Raw genomic sequence first — 18,897 nt, 5'->3', positions numbered from 1 at the left:
GGGGGACATGTTGTGCTTCTTCTGGGGTAGTTTGTCCACCTTTGGTCCCCACTCTCCTAGAAGCTGTCAGTATGCCCAGCTGGTTCCAAACATATTGTTCTGTTTTCCTTTGGACTACATCAGCACAGCCGAGGGAGTGGGGCCTTGTTGTCTGGGCAGCCCAGGACCTCCATTCGCACTGCCTAGGCTTGTGCCCCAAGGAGGTCACTTCAGTGCTGCTAATGACTTCACCCTTGGAAGCACACTCCATTGTCTCTTGAGACAAACAGATACCAACAAATCCACTGGACATGACTCTTCCTTGTTTTGAGAAGCACAGCACACCACTCTAAGGAATGGAAAGTCCATGTGTGCTCTTCTCATTCAGATCTTGAGCAGCTTGAAGGGCTTGATGAGTATATCAGAAGCATGCACAAAATTTACATTCAGTGGATAGCCATAGTGCTGCTTCTTTATGTTCTTATCGTGCACATGTTGAGTGAGGTGGGTGGAGCAGGTAACTAGGGTTTTATGAAATGTGTAAGTATAAATGGACTGCATTCATAATTCTTAGTCTTTTAGAAAGTCAGTTATAGAACATGAACTTGTGTTTTCTTGCATTAGTTCTTTATGAAGGCAACACAGTTGGAGCAGATGAAAGAAGATTATGCATACATTATGGAAACCAAAGCAAGAACTCATGATCAGATTGAACAAGGAGCAAAGGTATTATAAACAGTAATGTTATGTTTCCCAGGCCCACATACTGGACTGTGAAACTCCACCTCCCCCAGCCTTTCATATTGGTTCTAGGTTCACTGAGAAGTGCTAAAATAAGCCCAGTAGCCCTACAAAAAGAAGGGACATGGGTGGTGCTGTGGTCTAAACCACTGAGCCTCTTGGGCAAGCCGATCAGAAGGTAGGCGGTCCGAATCCCCGTGACAGGGTGAGCTTCCGTTGCTCAGTCCCAGCTCCTGCCAACCCAGCAGTTCAAAAGCATGCCAAAAAAAAGGTGCAAGTAGATAAATGGGTACTGCTCCGGCGGGAAGGTAAATGGCGTTTCCGTTCACTGCTCTGGTTTCGGTGTTCTGTTGCGTCAGAAGCAGCTTAGTCATCCTGGCCACATAACCCGGAAAAACTGCCTGCAGACAAACGCTGGCTCCCTCAGCTTGTAAAGCGAGATGAGCGCCGCAACCCTAGAATCATCTGCAACTGGACTTAACTGTCAGGGGTCCTTTATCTTTACCTTTTAGTCCTACAAAATAAATTCCTAACACTGATTTATGCTTCATGAAGCACCATAGTCACTTTTTAAAAATATATACTATTTTGTTAAAGATTTGTGCAAACAAGCAAAAGCAATTACAACAGAATCTCATACAAATGATTTTGTAAAAACACAACTGCAACTTAAAGAAACAATGCACAGATGCAGTAAAACATTTAGTAACATACATAATCTGATACTGAGCTTCCTAGACAGCTCCTCTGGGTTTCTTCTGTCCCTAGTAAACACTAAGAAATGGTCCTAGTATCTGTACTGCTGTCATCTCCAACAACATTTTGTGTCTTTCCTTAGTATCTTGAAGAACTTCGGAAGCGTTATTTGGAGAAGGAGGATCGTTACAAAAGTATTGCTTTTGTGAGTGAAATGCAGAATGAACTGGAGAAGTTACAGCACCAAATAGCTTGGGCAATGGTAATTTGTTGTTTCAGTACCTATATATGGGTTTAAATTGTGTGATATTTATTGTGTGATGCTTACATTAATCTTACATTTTAGGTGAGAGACACTGAAAATGAAGTTGAAACACTCAGAGATGATATTGGTGCTCTAGAAGCAAGAACTGGAAAATTTGTTGAGAAAGTGAAAGAATGGCAGGTATATATGCATTTATTGTAAATACTGACTTGAATTGCTTTGATTCTCTTGTTCAAGTGAAGCATTGTTTTTGTTTCTTTAATGACTTGGTGAGACTAACACAGCCAGTTTTAAAATCTTACCTGTACACTTTTAAAAATAGGTTAGTGTGACTGGTGTCTTCTGAGACTGCATCACAAAATGTCATCTGTTAAGCAGTCTGCTTTATTGTCACCTCTCATCAAAGCCTTAGCTTTCATGCAAGGATCACAAGAAGAAAGAACAGATGCTTTTGTACAGGTCCACATGAATGCCCTTGCATGAGCTATTTGGCCATCTAATTAAATGTGTGCTACTTGTGAGCTTTCTCATATAAGTAAATTGCATTTAAAAGACTGGAGAAGCAAATATCTCAGTTTTGAGTTACTTTGAGTTACGTATCAGCTTTGATCGGCTTTGTATATAATCTAATAAATGATCAACAAATATTTTGTAGAAAATAATTCAGTGTTCCTATTACTGCCCTGTAATATTTGGCATTCGAGCTGATTTTTTTGTTTACATGTGTCCTTTAATGAAGCCAAGTTGAGACAACCATTTGGTCAAGAGTGGATACCACAGCCAGGCCAAAGCCATTGATAGGTCTACCCAAACCACCCCTGGTTGGCTGCCATCCCTGGCCAGAACCTAAAGTGTAGCTTGGATACGATGCTGCTTAGTTGATCAGAAGAGGGCAAGAACATCTTCCTGGTATTTCTGCCAGGGGCTTCATCTTGCCCAAGGGGGCTGGGATGGATACCCTGGCCCTCCTTTGTGTCAGAAGAGGACTCCAAGATTGAAGTACTCACAGTGCTAGGCTGCCCATCAGTTTGTACTAGGCTCAGCTGTAAGGTTCCCAGTTAAAACCAGAGGCCTGACATTATGTTAATGAAATTCAGAATGAAGTGTTGTCTGGAAAGTAAAAGGTGATCATACTTCATCTGCAAACTGCTGACCCTTTCTCCCGTTCCAAGTCATGGCTGATTTGTCTCAACTTCCTTTAGATCGGTCTCTGCACATTCACCTAATTTCCCTGGTATAATGAGATTTCTGATTGTTTTGTCTTTTCAGACTAAGGTAAAAGATGCAGAAGGAAAACACAGAACTATGCAAGACAAGCTAGAGAAGATAACGGAAGAAGCTCAGGCATTAGAACCATCATGTGCTGCTTTGAAAGCAGACGTTCTATCTAAAAGAAGAGCAAAGAATGATGCAGAGGTTTGTGGATGTAAAGTTCAGACTTAGAAGTTCTGTAAGAATTTGCCACACACTAATGGTCTAGGCATACTTTAGTATTTTGTGCAGAACTGCACTGAAATCAGACACACAGATTCTTTTATCAGCAGAGTTGAGTGTCTTGAATTGTAAAAGGCATGAAAGCAGAGTAATGGGTCAAATGAGTATAATTTCAAAAAAGGCAGAAGAAATAACAGATTGAAGTTGCTCTTCAGCTATAATATTTTTGTCAGTCTCTGCTGTAAGTTTGTTCCACTCAGTTGTTCACCAGAGTTTTGCTTTCCTTGTTTAAGGCAGCATATAACCGGTCTCAAAATGAATTGAAACGCTTGGTGAAAGACCATGAACAGCTTTGCAAAAAAATTGAGGAACTGAAGACCAGGTAATGTTTCATTTTCTAAATATGTTGTATCAAAAAGAGAAGTGAGTAAACTGGCATTTTGTTACCCAAAACCACAATATATACATATTTCTCTGTAAGAAACATGTAATGACAAACAAGAAGTTGAAACATCTCTATGTTAACGATAATTTCCTAAAAGTTCACTTTATGTTTAAATAAGACTGACCAAGTTGAAAACAGAGAATTGAAATTTATTGTAAGCAACCTTTTTTATCTCTTGAGTATATATCAGCTTATTAAACTTAATTATATTAAGTTTATTAAACTACTTATTAAACTCCGCTAAAACTGTGCTCTGGTTATCTCACGCTTTGACTATTCCAGTCTTCTATCTGGCTGTCTTCTCTTCTATTTTAGAAACTTCACTGCAAAATCATTAATGTCCTTCTTCAGATAATTATTTTTTGTCAGAAGCCTTATTGCCACTTCTGCATCATGCAGAAACTCCTCCTTAAATGCTTTTTGCATCCTTGCTTCATTAAAGAAAAAAGAAAACCCTTATGAGGACCCCCTCACTTAACTTTTTTATGAATTAAAAAGTTGGAGATGCTAGCTTTTCTTTTTAGAAGTGCCACAATCACTTGACCATTTTGGTTTTCCTTTTCTGGATTTAAAATACCTTTTTTGATATTGAGTAACTAGTACTTTCGCATTATTCCAAATGCTGCAACACTATATGTATAATGGTACTATGATTTGTCAATTGGACAAATCTCCCAGAGAAGCCATTTATTATTATTATTCATATTATTATTATTTTACAACTGCTACTGGACTAGCCACCAGAACCACAAGTTCTCAGTTGCTCAGATCCATCAGCATAGATGTGAAGCTAGGGTCCCCCCCCTCCCTGAACAGCACCTTACTTTTATTTACACAGTCTCATTTGCTATTTTGTTGCCCATTCAGTCACTTTGAAAATACCCTTTTGGAGTCCTTTGCTGCTTGGGTTGTAAAAATTGGTTACTCCACTGGAATCTAGATAAATGTATAAGCATCTTAAATAGCACTGATCTCTAATAAAGATCAGTGTGGGGCTAGCTGCTTCCTTCCCTCCTTTGTGATAATTTTCTGTCTCCCCCTCCTTTCTTCTACTTGTTCATCGCTTGCTGATCCATAAGAGGATGTGTCATTTTGTATGACAGTTAAGTGTACTCTGAAACCTTTGGTGGTAGACTTTATCAAATATAAATCTGCCCACTTTATCCTCCTTGCCCTGTTTCCTCTCTCTGTTTTCCCCATTTTCTATTTAGAGTGTATATTCCTTGCAGGCAGAAAGATGTTTCTAAGATGCAAAGAGTGATGTATAAATAATAATTATAAAATTAATCTACAGTGGTGCCTCGCAAGACGAAATTAATCCGTTCCGCGATTCTCTTCGTCTAGCGGTTTTTTCGTCTTGCGAAGCAAGCCCATTGACAGCTTAGCGGATTAGCGCTATTAGCGGTCTAGCGGCTTTTAGCGATCAGCTGAGAAGCGGCTTATCAGCGGAACAGCTGATAAGCGGCTTAGCGCTTAGGGAAAGGGCGGAAAAAAGCGGGGGGGGGAACACGGGAACTCGCAAGATTTTTTCGTCTTGCGAAGCAACCCCATAGAGAAATTCGTTTAGCGAAGCGCCTCCAAAAACAGAAAACCCTTTCGTCTAGCGGGTTTTCCGTCTTGCGAGGCGTTTGTCTTGCGGGGCACCACTGTACCTGCTTTGCTAAAAGCAGGTAGAAAAGTACATGCTGCTGCCTTTTGTTCAGAGAATGGTAAATAACATAAGTCTCTGTGGGATTTAAAAAATTTATAAATGCAGCCTTAGAATCTGTATTTGTGTTTATTTTAAAATGCAAGTGTGAAACTGTGGCTAGCCAGTTTTGATTAAATTCAAATGCTGCATGCATAAAAGCTGCCCCAAAGGAAAGGTGTATGTCACAAAAGTATTCCTCCAGAGCAGCTCTTTAATATAATACTGTTTGGTTTGCATGATGTTGCAGTGCTGAACAAATTTCGGAGCCTGAAACGTTGGAAAAACAAGCAAGAATTGAACGAGCAGCTAAGGAAGAGCAGTTAAGGACACTTCTTGATCAAGAAGAATCAAATGATAACCAAATAAAGCAGTTTCAAGAGGCTATAAAAACATACAAGGAAGAGGCTGCGAGGCTTAAGTAAGTTTATGAGATGTAACTGTGGTTATTACTTGATTTGTGTTTTGTGCTATAAGTTGGGCTTCTGAGCATTTATTTCCCTTGCTCTGTGGACCACAGCTAGCACCTTCATTCAGCGCTCTCCTGCCGGGCATATTTGTCTGAGGAGAAGCATGTATGTTCAACTCTTTCTTGGTTAGTTTTGGGAAGGGACAAGGGATCATTTCAGTTTCAGTTCCCTGTTGTTTTTCTTCAAGGGGTAGAGGCGATTGCCTTTTTGGTAAAGACATCTGACACCCCACTTTGCAAACAAACACATCTTTTTTAAAACAAATGAAAAACAACAGAAACAGTTATTTTGTAAGCTTCCTCTGGAGAAGGGCACCCAAGGTATCAATTTGGAGAATGTGTTATTAAATACCAATGGCTTGCAGTTTTGCAAACATCTTCCTGATGATTAGGTGGAATCTTCTTTATTGTAAATTGAAGCCATTGGTTTGGGACCTACTGTCAAGAGCAGGAGAAAATAAGCTTTCTCCATCTTCCATGTGACAGCCCTTTTAGATATTTGAAGATGGCTATTTCTTCTCAGTTGCTTCTTTTTCATGCTAAACATACAGAAATGAAGCTCCCTTATTTTGGTCATTGGATGTGGCATGTTGTTTACTTAATCTTGTTACAGTGAAACCTTGGTTCTCAAACTTAATCCGTTCTGGGAGTCCATTTAACTCCCAAAACTGTTCAAAAACTAAGGCACAGCTTCCGATTGGCTTCAGGAGCTTCCTGCACTCAAACGGAAGCTGCGTTGGACATTCAGCTTCCGAAAAACGTTCACAAACTGGAACACTTACTTCCGGTTTTGCAGCTTTCAGAAGCCGATTTGTTTGACAACAAATCGAAGCCATTTGGGAAGGTATGGCTGTATATTAATATTATTCAAATGTGCTTGTTTGTATGTTATTCTACTTTTGTTTTGTTATGTTACTATGAAATTATTTTTGTAGTGTTTGTTTGAAATACAACCCTGTTTCTTTGTTACAAGTCACTTTGAGCTTGTTTTTGTGTGTGTGGAAAGGTGGCATACAAATAAAGGGAATCAATGATTGGCTTGGAAGCCCTGCTAAAGCAATTGTACCTTATAAGCAATCAGGTGGTGTGCAAAACGCTACCTATTTCTATAAAATGGACTAGGCCTTAATAATAATGCATGATATTTCAGTAGCTTCTTTGTTGTTTTAGGAAAGAAGAATTGGAACTGAAGAAAATATTGGATTCTCAGCAACGACAGCTAAAAGAGTTAAAGGAGAGTAAAACAGATCAACTGAAAAGGTTTGGACACTATATGCCAAAGCTCTGTAAAGCAATTGAAGAGGCTCACCAGCAGGGGCAGTTTAAATACAAACCATTAGGACCCGTAGGTAATTTATAATTCTCCTTGTAAATAATTTTTAAACATTGAAAAGTAGACTATGGATGCTGCATCACAATTTTAATGGTTCTCAGATTTGATCCTGAAATAGAAATAGTAAACTTTGTGATTTATTGATGTATGTCCATGGCTGTGTTCTTCATCCTGGTATTGCTGAATAAGGATGGTGACAGTGGGAGACTCTTAAATTCTTATTCCCCAACTATTTCACAGTCTTAGCTGTGCTTTTATAACCCTCTTCAGATATTTTCATGAATTGCCTGCATACCTCTGTCCCCATCCCCAGTTTTACACATTGCAGTTAATCTGCGAGTTAATGTACAAGTAGTCCATAGTTGGTCTATAAGTAGTATACTGACCACCAAGTAGTGTGCGTATATTGAGGATTTGCATTTTAAAAACAGACTACCATGACTTTGTTGTGGGTTTTTTGCATGCTTCAGTATTGGGAATACTTACTCTTGTTTTGTTTTGGACCACTGTGTGAAAAAAAGTTTTTGTACTAGGTAGGCCTTTCGTCTTATATAACAGGGCCGCACTTGCCTTCTTAGGAGTGGCTGGCGACCTTTGCTTCATTGTAAAGTGGTTTCAGCCTTGCCAGGAGGTTATAGTTTATGGATTTGCATCCATTTTAGTGGAATAATCTTCTGGGAAGTTACCGTATTTTTCGCTCTATAGGGCACATTTCCCCCCCTCCAGAAATGAAGGGGAAATCTGGGTGCGTCCTATGGGGCGAATACAGGCTTTCGCTGAAGCTTGGAGAGCGAGAGGGGTCGTGCGCACCGACCCCTCTCGCTCTCCAGTCTTCAGGAAGACATCCGCAGCCTAGGCAGCCCTGTGGGAGGTCCTGCAGGGATGTCCAGGCTGCGGATAGCAGCCTGCTTCCCGGAGCGTCGGGCGCCCTGAAAGCAGAGTGCCCGACGCTTTGGGAACACATCCGCAGCGTGGGGAGCCCTGCGGGGGTTCCCCACAGGGCTCCCCACGCTGCGGATAGCAGCCTGCCGCCCGCCGGGTGAGGCGCCCTGAAGTACAGCGCCCCGCGCGCCAGACAGACATCCGCAACGTGGGGAGCCCTGCAGGAGTTCCCCGCAGGGCTCCCCACACTGCGGATAGCAGCCTGCCGCACGGCGGGCGGGGCGCCCTGAAGCAGAGCGCCCCGTGCGCCGGACAGACATCGGCCAGCCCCACAAGCTCGGGGGACAGCAGCGAGGCGCAGCGCCGGCCTCCCGCTGTTCCCTGACCTGGTTCGGTTTCCCCGACCTGCTTTTGGGGGGGAAATAAAGGGGGGGGAATTCCTTTATTTCCCCCCCAAAAAACTAGGTGCGTCCTATGGGACGGAGCGTCCTATGGGACGAAAAATACGGTACTTTTAGAATAAAAGTTCAAACCTTTTTTTATATTCATTGCGTTCTATAGAAAGGCAAGAACTTTACACTGAATAAAAAATGGAAAAAGCAAGGATAAGGGGAAAAAATATTTGAAAAGTGTATTGAAGTTTTGAGGTTTTTTTTTTTAAAAAAATCAAAAATTAAACTGTGCCATTCATAGGCCAAGATAAGCATTGTCTCTACTGTTGGTTTCAAAGGATTTAAATCCCCTGCATGGTAGAAACATAGTCACAGGCCCAAACTAAATTTGACATTAATTGCTTGCAGGTATGTAAACCACACATTCATTACATTTTAAACAGCCATTGCATGTGCACATTCAATCTCTCTCCCCCTCCCTCCCTGATTCCCCCTCCCCACATAAGCTGCTATTAGTTTTGGACGTGGAGCTCCAAAACTCCTGCAGTTGCTACTAAACCCCCCATTAATGAGCATTTAAATTGATTTGATGTCTAGTGTGGTGAACTTCTGAAAATGGAGTTACCTCCAAGCTACCTTTTATATTACTATGGCATTTTCACAGAAGAGGGGGTAAGAACTTCAGGCTGCAGCGTTCAGATGGTTTAATGTTGACATTACATACAATGCTGAGACTTTCTTCTTGCATTCAGGTGCTTTTATTCATCTGAAAGATCCTGATTTTGCGCTGGCTATTGAGGCATGTTTAAAAGGCTTGATGTGGGGATTTTGCTGTGATAATCATAAAGACGAACGAACTTTACAGATGTTAATGTCCAGATTCTGTGAACCTGCTTCTCGTCCTCAAATCGTTGTTTGTTCTTTCCAAAATAAGCTTTATGATGTAAGCCAAAGGTAAGTGTTTCTGACACTCGGTCTGTGTAAACTGGAATTTTGAATTTTCATTAAGGGTTTATAGTTATGCTGCATTACTGTTGAGGGTCATTGATAGAACTATTGACTTAATGGTAACTTAGATATTTGTTATTGTCACTCTTAGTTCTAACAAATATTATGGGACAAGAGACCTTCTTTCAGATAGTATACAAATAGTTTCATTTCCCAGTTCTTTGAAAGGCAGAGAAGCCATTTTTGTTGGTTCCTCCCCCCACCCTTTTCCACCCTGTGGCATGGGAGGTGGTGTGAGGGGCTGCACAAAACAGGAGGAATCAGCAAAGGTTTCCAGAGTTCTGCACAGATGTAAAGACCCCTTTGCAAATGGAACGACTTCATCCATGGGGGGGGGGGGGCGACACACACATCATTTTAGATAGATTTTCCGAATATGGTCAATACATTTATGCTTCTGAAAATGTAACTGAAATGCTCTATATGCCATCTTTTGTAAGACTGCAAGTGAAGTGACTGCATTGTAAGAACATAAAATAAAATACAAATGCTACTCGATTGTTGTTGTTGTTGTTGTTGTTGTTGTTTTGTAATAGGGAAGTTGTTCATCCTGAATTCCCGTCAGTCTTGGCTGCGTTAGACATCGATAATGCAGTAATAGCCAATTGCTTAATTGACATGCGGCGTGTAGAAACAGTCCTGTTAATCAAAGTAAGATTTAATTCTCATACCTCTAGTGCATAGAAAGCCTTACTTGATGTTTCTGTAACAGTTCAGATAATTCTGTATTACCTTGGACCAAAGATTTTCAACTTTTTTGAGTCCACAGCTCCCTTGACCAACTACATTCTTTCTGTGGCACCCTTGTGGGGCTCAGGAGCCCAGTTATGTCACCCCTTGCCTGCAGAGCCGGCAGTCTCTCACGCTTTCTCAAATACCCTCCCTTGTGGAGTGTTCCCTCAACTGTCTCCTTGGGAGTCCTCTGGGCAGCCGCTGCCACTGCTGCTGCCCCTGATCTCTGAGCTGCCCCCCTGACCCAAAGAGAGGTGACTCCTCACACTGCCCCACAGGGACCTAGGACTTTCTGTCCAATCCCAACAGCAAGGGCTGGACTCCCTGGCTTGCTTGCTTACTCTGAGGCCACCTCAGCTCCGGCAACCAGCACCCCCTGACCAGCCCCAGAGGCACCATTCACCTGCAGAGTTTGTAGCTAGGGCTGCTGCAACAAACAGTTGTGGAAGCCATTGGGAGGCAGAGACATGAGAGGACATCAGAGGAGGGAGGGAAGGAAAGAGGGATAGAAGCCAGTGTTGCCTGCAGCACCCCTGACCACCATTCACGGCACCCAAGGGTGCCACGGCACACTGGTTGAAAACCACTCACTTAGACCATTCACTGCATGCTATTTCTATATCACATGTAACAGAAATAATTTTAAATGCCAGGTGTTTCTCAAATTGACTTGCTGGTTATGTTAGAGAGAGTGGAGTTTCACAAGATGTGAGATTCTTGCAGTGCATGGGAAAAGCTCGTTGGTTTCTGTCTACAGTTTCAAGAGAGATTGGCAGCTGATTTTATTTAAGGCAGGTAGACTGTAGTAGCCCCGCTGTTCTCTCTCTGCAGGGAAGAAATATCCATGATTCTGAGAGAGGGAAAATTCTGCTGGGAAATACGTCACATCCCCTAAATATGCATGCAGACAAGACAGTTGCCCACTGGATATTTTAAAGGACAGTTGCTCTGTGACTGACAGGAAGTAGCTTAATGATCACATTAATTAATTAGTATATTTAAAAGTTGAGACATCAAGCTCCTTTTTACTCAGCTCTGAATACTCCAATCTCAGAGGAGAAAGTTTTTGTTATCCATGTTTTCCCCCCTAGAGTAATGAGGAGGCTCGTAGAATTATGCATCGAAACAATCTTCCGAAAAATTGTAGAGAAGCTTTCACTTGTGATGGTGATCAGTTGTTCTCAAGACAGTATTATTCTTGTGAATATGAAAGGCCCCGCATCCTCAGCAAAGATGTGGAGGCAGACATAAGGTGAGCATCAGTTACTTACCAGCTTTCAATTCTTGTGCTCTGTTGTTTTAGAATTTCTGTGTACATTTGTTAACAATACTTTGTTTCTTTAAGTCACTTGGAGAAAGAAGTTGGAAACAAAACAACCCATCTGTCAGTAATTCAACAACGTATACGTTCTACTGAGAATTCTATAAGAGAAAACGAACATTTCCTTAAAACTCATCGTTGGGACCAAGAACAATTAAAAGTAAGAGATACGTAGGAAGAAGCTCCCATATTGGATAATTATTCTTAATTGTTGTTAGTGTTTGATGTTGACATGCAGGAGCTTTTTAGAATATGAGTAATCCTTGTTTTTCCTAATTTCATGGCATTTATTGTTTCAAAAGCATTGTTTCAAAAGTGTGCTGCTGTTGTGAAATACCTAGCATTGTGTGGCACACCAGTATAGGGAAAACAAATGCTTTTGTAAATTTTAATTGGCAATGGGCTTTTAAACAGTATTTAGGGCTGTGTCTTCAGGGTTCAAAAGAACCCTTGGGTTCAAGGCCGAATTGCTGCTATCAAGATGAATGTATTGCCAAAAATGTTGTTTTTGTTTCAAACATTACAGATTGTGGACAAAACGGAGTGCTTCCGGAAGTGGCAGAAAGATATATCCAGATTTGTCTGGCAGGGCAAAAAGCCCAGAATTAAGTTTAAGATATTAACAGATGCGAAAGAAAGAGGGGGCTTTGCCCTGCCAGACTTAAAGTTGTACTATGAAGCCGCAGCTTTTTGCTGGCTAAAAGACTGGCTACTTCTCGAAGACACTGATGTGTTGGACTTGGAAGGTTTTAACAATGCTTTTGGTTGGCATGCATACTTATGGTATGATAAAGTTAAGATCAATAAGGCCTTTAAGAACCATATTGTCAGGAAAGCAGTGTTTAATGTCTGGACAAAATACAAAGACTTACTGGAAAATAAAACTCCAAGGTGGCTCTCACCTCTGGAGGCTAAGGCCCTAAAAAGACCCAATATGGAGGCCAAATGGCCAAAATATTGGGAAATATTAGAAAAAGATGGAGACAATTGGAAATTGCAGAGTTTAGAGAAAATGAAGGATAAGGTGCGAGACTGGTTACATTATGCTCAGATTAAAGAAGTTTTTAAAAATGATAAAAAGTTAGGGTTCCAGGTGGAGAAATCGAAGTTAGAAACTGAATTGTTAGAACCAAAGACTAAGGTATTATCTAGAATGTATAACTTGCTGTTAAAATGGAATACACAAGACGAAATGGTTAAATCGGCTATGATAAAATGGGCACAGGACATTGGGCATAATATCATGTTTGAGGACTGGGAAAGGTTGTGGACCACTGGGCTGAACTTCACCGCATGTAATGCTCTGAAGGAAAATGTAATGAAAATGATATATAGATGGTACATGACCCCAGTTAAACTTGCCAAAATATACCATTCGTCTGATAATAAATGTTGGAAATGTAAAGAAAACGAAGGAACATTCTTTCACCTCTGGTGGACATGCCCTAAGGTGAAGGTCTTCTGGGAAATGATATATAATGAGCTGAAAAAGGTATTTAAGTATACCTTCACTAAGAAACCAGAGGCCTTCCTTCTGGGTATTGTCGGCCAGAAGGTGTTAAAGAAGGACCGAACATTCTTTATGTATGCAACAACGGCAGCAAGGATACTCATCGCAAAAAAATGGAAAACTCAAGATCTACCCACACTGGAAGAGTGGCAGATGCAACTGATGGACTATATGCAACTGGCCGAGATGACTGGCAGAATCCGTGACCTGGGAGAAGAGAAGATGGAGGAAGACTGGGAGAAATTCAAGAAGTATCTACAAAAACATTGTAATTTGGCTGAATGTTAAGAAGGATGCTAGATTATAAAAAATTGGCCACCACTAAATTAGATTTGAAATTTGATGATAAGTGAGACTAAAGAAAATATAAAACTTTTTGGAAGAAGTGCTAGATTATATTTGAATGTGTGGACATGAGATTGTAAACAAGTTGATAATTTGTTTGGAAAAAACTTTTAACGATGTAAATGGGAGCGGGAGACGCGAGGGAGTCCAAAGAAGTCATGAAATTATGTCTGTGATAGAAGTAAGATTGTTTATTATTTGTGCATTTATATTTAAAAACTTTAATAAATATTAAAAAAAAAAAAAAAAAAAGAACCCTTGGGTTCAGCAAACATCCGCTGGGTGCTCTACAAAATTTTACAAGTGCTCACCTTCGGCATGAGTTATCTATGCCTCTTAAATATTTTGTAGCTGTTAAATTGCTTTTCTGCTCGTGTTTGCGAAGTCGTTTACTTGGGGGTAGCGAGTGAAATCAGATTGGATTTCAGCTAGTTAAAGTAGAAGCGGGTGGGCCCTTCCAACTGCTGAAACTGCTGTGCAGTGCAGAGCCGGTATAATGCTTTCTAGAGGTTACCTGCACATTTTGCTTCATAACTTTTTCTTGGAGGGACTAGAGACTTAACATTTTTTTAAAACAATGAAAGTTCAGAATGGGGGGGGGGGGCCTTCTGCCAGGGGGTACCATTGATGGGCTTTGTGGGTCCTGGGATGGCAAGCTCTGGAGTAAGGGTATATTGGGTTGCAGCTTAAATGTCTGTATTAAATCCAGTGTGATTATCCCCCCATACCGTTTATTTATATTGTCATTGCAGATAAAAGTGAATAGAATAAAGCTAAAAATTATGGAGCTTGAGAACGTGGAGGAACAGCAGTCAGTCATCATCTCTACATTAGTAAGAATTGCTCACTTTCTACCTTTCTAAGTACTTATTTCCATATCATAGAGGTGTTTGTGCTAGTGGCAGAGAGCATTTTTTGTTGTACTGATCAATAAGAATTCTAAGGATTCAACTTATTTCTTTTTTTTTTTTAAGATGAGCAAGAAATGGGTTAATTTAAAGTGTTTATAATTCAACCAAAGAGGGGTGCTGGGTAGCTTAAAGACTAACAGCTTTGTTGTAGCACAAGCTTGTGCCACAATAAACCTACTAGTGGTTAAAACTCTAGTAGTATAATCCTATGCATAGTTAAAAGCTCCCATTTCCGAGCCAGTGCAGACACATGGGCAGGAGAAGAATAAGCTTTTTCTTTTGAGGAACTCCTCACTTAATGAACAGGAGTCTCAGTTTCTTAACAGGGACTCATCTCCTCCCTCTTCCATTTGGGGCATGGTGTGTCATCGGTATGTTAATGCTGCCCATCTCTGCTTCTCTATGACATCTAAATCAATTATGATCTTGGACCAGCATGGCTGGATGCAGAGGTGGGCTGCATGAGGGCCAATAAACTGATGCTAAATCCTAGTAAGGCAGAGTCCCTGTAGGTAAGTGATTCTTAGATCTGGGAAACTGGTGAACAACCTCTCCTGCATAGGATTGTGCTCCCCATGAAGGTAACAGATAGTTGTCAGAAGGTGCTCCTGTATCCATTGTTGTAACTGGAGGCTCAGGTAGCTGTAGTGGAGTGTCTTTCTCCAACTTCTGCTGGCTTCCTAGCTATCATCATTCCTGGACAGGGGGTATCTTGGTCATAGGGAACTGTGCATTAGTAACCCTTAGACTGGGTTACCTCAGAGTGTTCCATTATTATGGTGGTTCAGTAGCAACAACTAAGGCAGAACGCAGTGTCAAGATTTGAGGTTTGGTTGTTAAACTGTAAAGCAATTTAGGACCAACTTACCTGAGAGAGCTCCTTCTCTCATATACAAATGTCTACTTACCAACATTGCCAGGTGAGGTTCTCACAGCCATCAGAAATGCATCTTACAGCCACCTGGGAGAGAGCTTTTACAGTGATAGCAAATACCACGTGTGAAATAGTCTCCCCTCATGCATCTGGCATGCATCAATACCCCCCCCCCCCCCCGGTCACATGCTAAAAACGTATTAGTTCACACAGGCATTCTATGACCTTTGTTTGTACTACTGCCTAAATAGATACTGTATTGCTCAAATTTCTTGTAATGTATTTTTTATACTGTTTCGCTGCTTTATAATCTTACTCTCAGGGTTTTGCTTTGAATGTTTTAAAATACAAAATGATTTATAATTATTAGTAATTGAAATTAGCTTAACCGTACCCTGGAAATATGTCTAACAGGAAGAAGAAGCTCAAGATAACAAGAGGAAGATGGAAACTGTGGAAGAGCACATGCATCAGCAGAAAAAGAAAATGGAAGATGCGAAATGTATTCTAAAAGAGGCAGAACAAAAATTTGAAACGATTAGAAACAAAATCCATCGAGTAGAAGAAGAAGCTGGCCCAGTCCGGGTAAAAAACCACTATTATATTCATTTTTAAAATCCTGTGGAGAATCCGCAGACACTGGGTTACATCAAGTGGTGTTGCTCAGCCCAATAGTAAGGGTTCCTTCAGCAGAATGGGAAAGGAAGCAATTTTCAGCATTTCCTCTCCCCCTCCCCCACTGCTGTGCAACCCCTCTAAATCTCCATTGGGCTGAGATTTGGGGGGCAGCACGGGACTACAGAGGGAGGGGGTGTCAGTGAAAATTGCTTCTTCATTCCATATCAGGTACACAATTGCCATCAGCTTGAGTAACACTGTTGGATACGACGTGTGACAGATGCATGGCATCAGACTCAAGGAATTTTAACAAAAAGTGAATAGAAAAACATGGCTACATTTTTCTATTGAGATTAAAGAGATGGCATTTCTAGAAGTTGTGAAGCTGTAAAAATACCCTACAAAATCAAAATATATAAAAAACATTTCTTATCAAATCTAAACATTTTACTGCTTTAACACCATAAAATGCACCACATATAACATTTTCTTTCTGACTCCTGTGTAATTTAAAAGCTTGCTACGCACTAAACGTGAGTTTATACCAAACTGGTATCATCTGATTTATTTTGACTTTATGTATGATACTGAAAACAATTGTTCTTAACTGATAATAATAATTATCCTTCAATTATAATTAGCTACAAGTACGATAATATAGTTTCGTTTCTATGTTATCCAGTTTCACTATACTTTGCCATATTAGGTACGCAAGTATGCTGTCTTAAACTGAAGTTGATAAATTAACACTTTGTACGCCACTTTCATCTTACTAAAACTAGTTTACATTTCATGTTGATTTGTTAACAGGATGGACTGCATGAGGTGGATGAAGAACTGGAACGAAGTAAAAGCCACTTGCGGCATTATGAGGAAAAAGAAAAATCCCATTTAGGAACTATAAAAACTCATAAAAATGATCTAGCTACAAAAGAGAAAGAATTAATGGTGTGTATTTAGTTTAATCTGATTGAAACCTTTCCTTCTTTTTTGCTAGTGAAATAAATGTTGAAGATGTTTGTTACATTCTTCTTACGCACCCTTTCATTTACTCACCTCTACATTTCTGTGGAGCTAATTTTAATTAGAATAGGCTAATGAAACATGGCACACGGGATGTGTTTTGCAGAATACATTTCCTGCATGCTCTCTTCTATGCATTTTCCCTTTCAAATGTCAGGTTTGTGGCTCCCTGAGTGCTTCAGCGTTGGCCTTCGGTCCCCACTGAGGCAAGTAGAGATGTGGTCAGTCAGTTGCTAGGCAGTGTTTTGCACTGGCGGTATGGAGTTGCTGACTGCGGGAGCTAGTTGTTTTTCAGTTAGGTGTGCTATGAAATGGAGTATTGGTCTGCTGACTATTGCTGTCACAGAGGCTCTGAAGCCTTTGTGTTGAAACAGCCCTGTCCTTTTCTCCACTGCAGTCTCTGGGGCTAAAGACTTTTTGAGGGCTTTCTTCAGCCTGCACTGGTGACAACAGAATCTGGGGGGGCTGGGAGATTAGCTTGATTGCTATGTCAGAAAGGAAGAGAGCAAGAGAGAAGAAGATTCTGGTCTCAGTGGTGACATATAATACTTTATACACCAGGCACGTCCAATTCCCAAGAGACTGCGATCGACTCCCAGTATATAAAAAAACTGGCAGTGATCTATCCATTGTCATTAGAGGGGGGACACCAAAGTTGTTGGGCTTTTTTTAGGGGGAGGAGGCCAAGTTTGTTGTTTTCTGAAAGCTAATGTGGCCCTCAAGAAAGGGAAGGTTCCCCCATCCTTTGGGGATGATTCTGGGATATTCTCTACAAGGTTACATTGATTGCTGATACACTGCAAAACATTATGTAAAATGTTGGGTTTCATTTCCTATTATACTAGAGAGATCACATTGTTTAAAAAAAGAAGTGGAAGAAAAAAGCCCCATTTGCTTGTCATATTAAAATGGAGGGGGATTTTTATTAACCCTGCTTCTAAGCAAAGTTTAAATCTCTTCTTGTTGTTGTTGCATTTTAACACTTTAGGAAATGATTGCAAAGGCTTCAGAAATCCATCCTGAGCGAATAGAAGTAAATAGAACATATAAGAGTCTTGATACAGAAATAAAGCGCTTAAAAGAAAAGATCAATTCAGAAAGAAAACGTACTGGAGATAGAGAAGAAATAATCAGGTAAATGTAATGGTTCCTTTGGCTGTTCTTTTTGAGGTGGGATATGCTTCCTGCTCTTTCCTTAAGACTTAATCCCGTTTTAGAGGCATGCAAGCAAACGCCTAACCAATTTTCTGACAGTAATAGCACTTTTTCTGATGACTTTTGTCTGTTGTGAATCTACCAGCAATGTTATTTGTGTGCACAGATTCCTCCATTATGAGAGAAACTGGGCAGGCCTCTGCCCAATATGAGGCAAGTTTTCCCTTTCTAGCAGGCCCCTTGCATCCCATGCCACATTGCTCAGAAGAGACCCTCACAGCCTCCCCTAGAAAAGTTTGGTGGGACATAAGTGCCTGCCACATGGGGAAGGAAGAGGTTAGAGATTTTTCTTGTGAATTTTGTTAATTTAACTTAGCATCCAAGCCACAGTTTTCAACTAATTGATCCTTATTTTGGACACATTTTATTGACCTGCAGAGAGCTTCAGGAAGCAAAAGAAAAATACCAGACTGCAGAGAGTGAAGTCAAGAATTTGAAGAAATTTATTAAACTGTTGGACGAGGTGATGGTTGAGAGATATAAAAGATACCTGAAGTTTAGAAGGTTGGTGTGATGTTATACATTTACTGACATACTGTGGGGGTGGGGAGAAACAGTGTTAATAGTGTTGAAAAGAACCAAAGTAGCAAAACTAGAATCCCAAATTACAGTTTTCCTCTTGGTACTTGAACATCACCTGTTGTTCAGGAATGGTTGCAACTGGTGAGCCAGCCAGAGCTCGAAGAAAGCAGTTTATCCCTGGGCTTCTAGTGACAATGCTGGATTCAGGAGCATGTATGGTTATATACCTCTCTCTCTATATTATATCTTTATTTTTTCATTTCTTCAATCTAAAGGTTCCTTACAGTGCGATGCAAATACTACTTCAACTGCTTGTTAAGTCAGCGATCGTACTCTGGAAAAATTGAGTTTGACCACAAGAATGAAAAGCTTTCAATTACTGTAAGTCATTTTGCATTTCCTTATTAATTGCTGTGTGCTATTTGATAGTTGGTCAAAGGCTTATCTCATCAGCGTCTCATATAAGTTACTTACCAGCCAATATTTCGAAACCAT

The 18,897-nt window shown here is 40.6% G+C and overlaps 1 protein-coding gene across 3 annotated transcripts in view; it reads left to right on the top strand.

Moving 5' to 3' along the window:
• Positions 1-18,897, top strand: part of SMC6 (structural maintenance of chromosomes 6) — a 36,231-nt gene that overhangs the window by 10,076 nt on the left and 7,258 nt on the right. For all 3 annotated transcript variants that reach the window (XM_081856872.1, XM_081856871.1, XM_081856873.1), the window contains exons 8-24: positions 604-705; positions 1,559-1,678; positions 1,763-1,861; positions 2,951-3,097; positions 3,409-3,497; positions 5,498-5,668; positions 6,887-7,065; positions 9,076-9,277; positions 9,868-9,982; positions 11,155-11,315; positions 11,409-11,544; positions 13,992-14,072; positions 15,439-15,609; positions 16,453-16,590; positions 17,654-17,799; positions 18,259-18,384; positions 18,678-18,783. In XM_081856872.1, coding sequence (XP_081712998.1) covers positions 604-705; positions 1,559-1,678; positions 1,763-1,861; positions 2,951-3,097; positions 3,409-3,497; positions 5,498-5,668; positions 6,887-7,065; positions 9,076-9,277; positions 9,868-9,982; positions 11,155-11,315; positions 11,409-11,544; positions 13,992-14,072; positions 15,439-15,609; positions 16,453-16,590; positions 17,654-17,799; positions 18,259-18,384; positions 18,678-18,783 — 2,289 coding nt within the window. The remainder of the gene's footprint in view (positions 1-603; positions 706-1,558; positions 1,679-1,762; positions 1,862-2,950; positions 3,098-3,408; positions 3,498-5,497; positions 5,669-6,886; positions 7,066-9,075; positions 9,278-9,867; positions 9,983-11,154; positions 11,316-11,408; positions 11,545-13,991; positions 14,073-15,438; positions 15,610-16,452; positions 16,591-17,653; positions 17,800-18,258; positions 18,385-18,677; positions 18,784-18,897) is intronic.

The sequence above is a fragment of the Podarcis erhardii genome (assembly GCF_964252035.2).
Source record: "Podarcis erhardii genome assembly, chromosome: 3".
NCBI lineage: Eukaryota > Metazoa > Chordata > Lepidosauria > Squamata > Lacertidae > Podarcis > Podarcis erhardii.
This window is presented reverse-complemented; position numbering and strand designations above follow the sequence as displayed.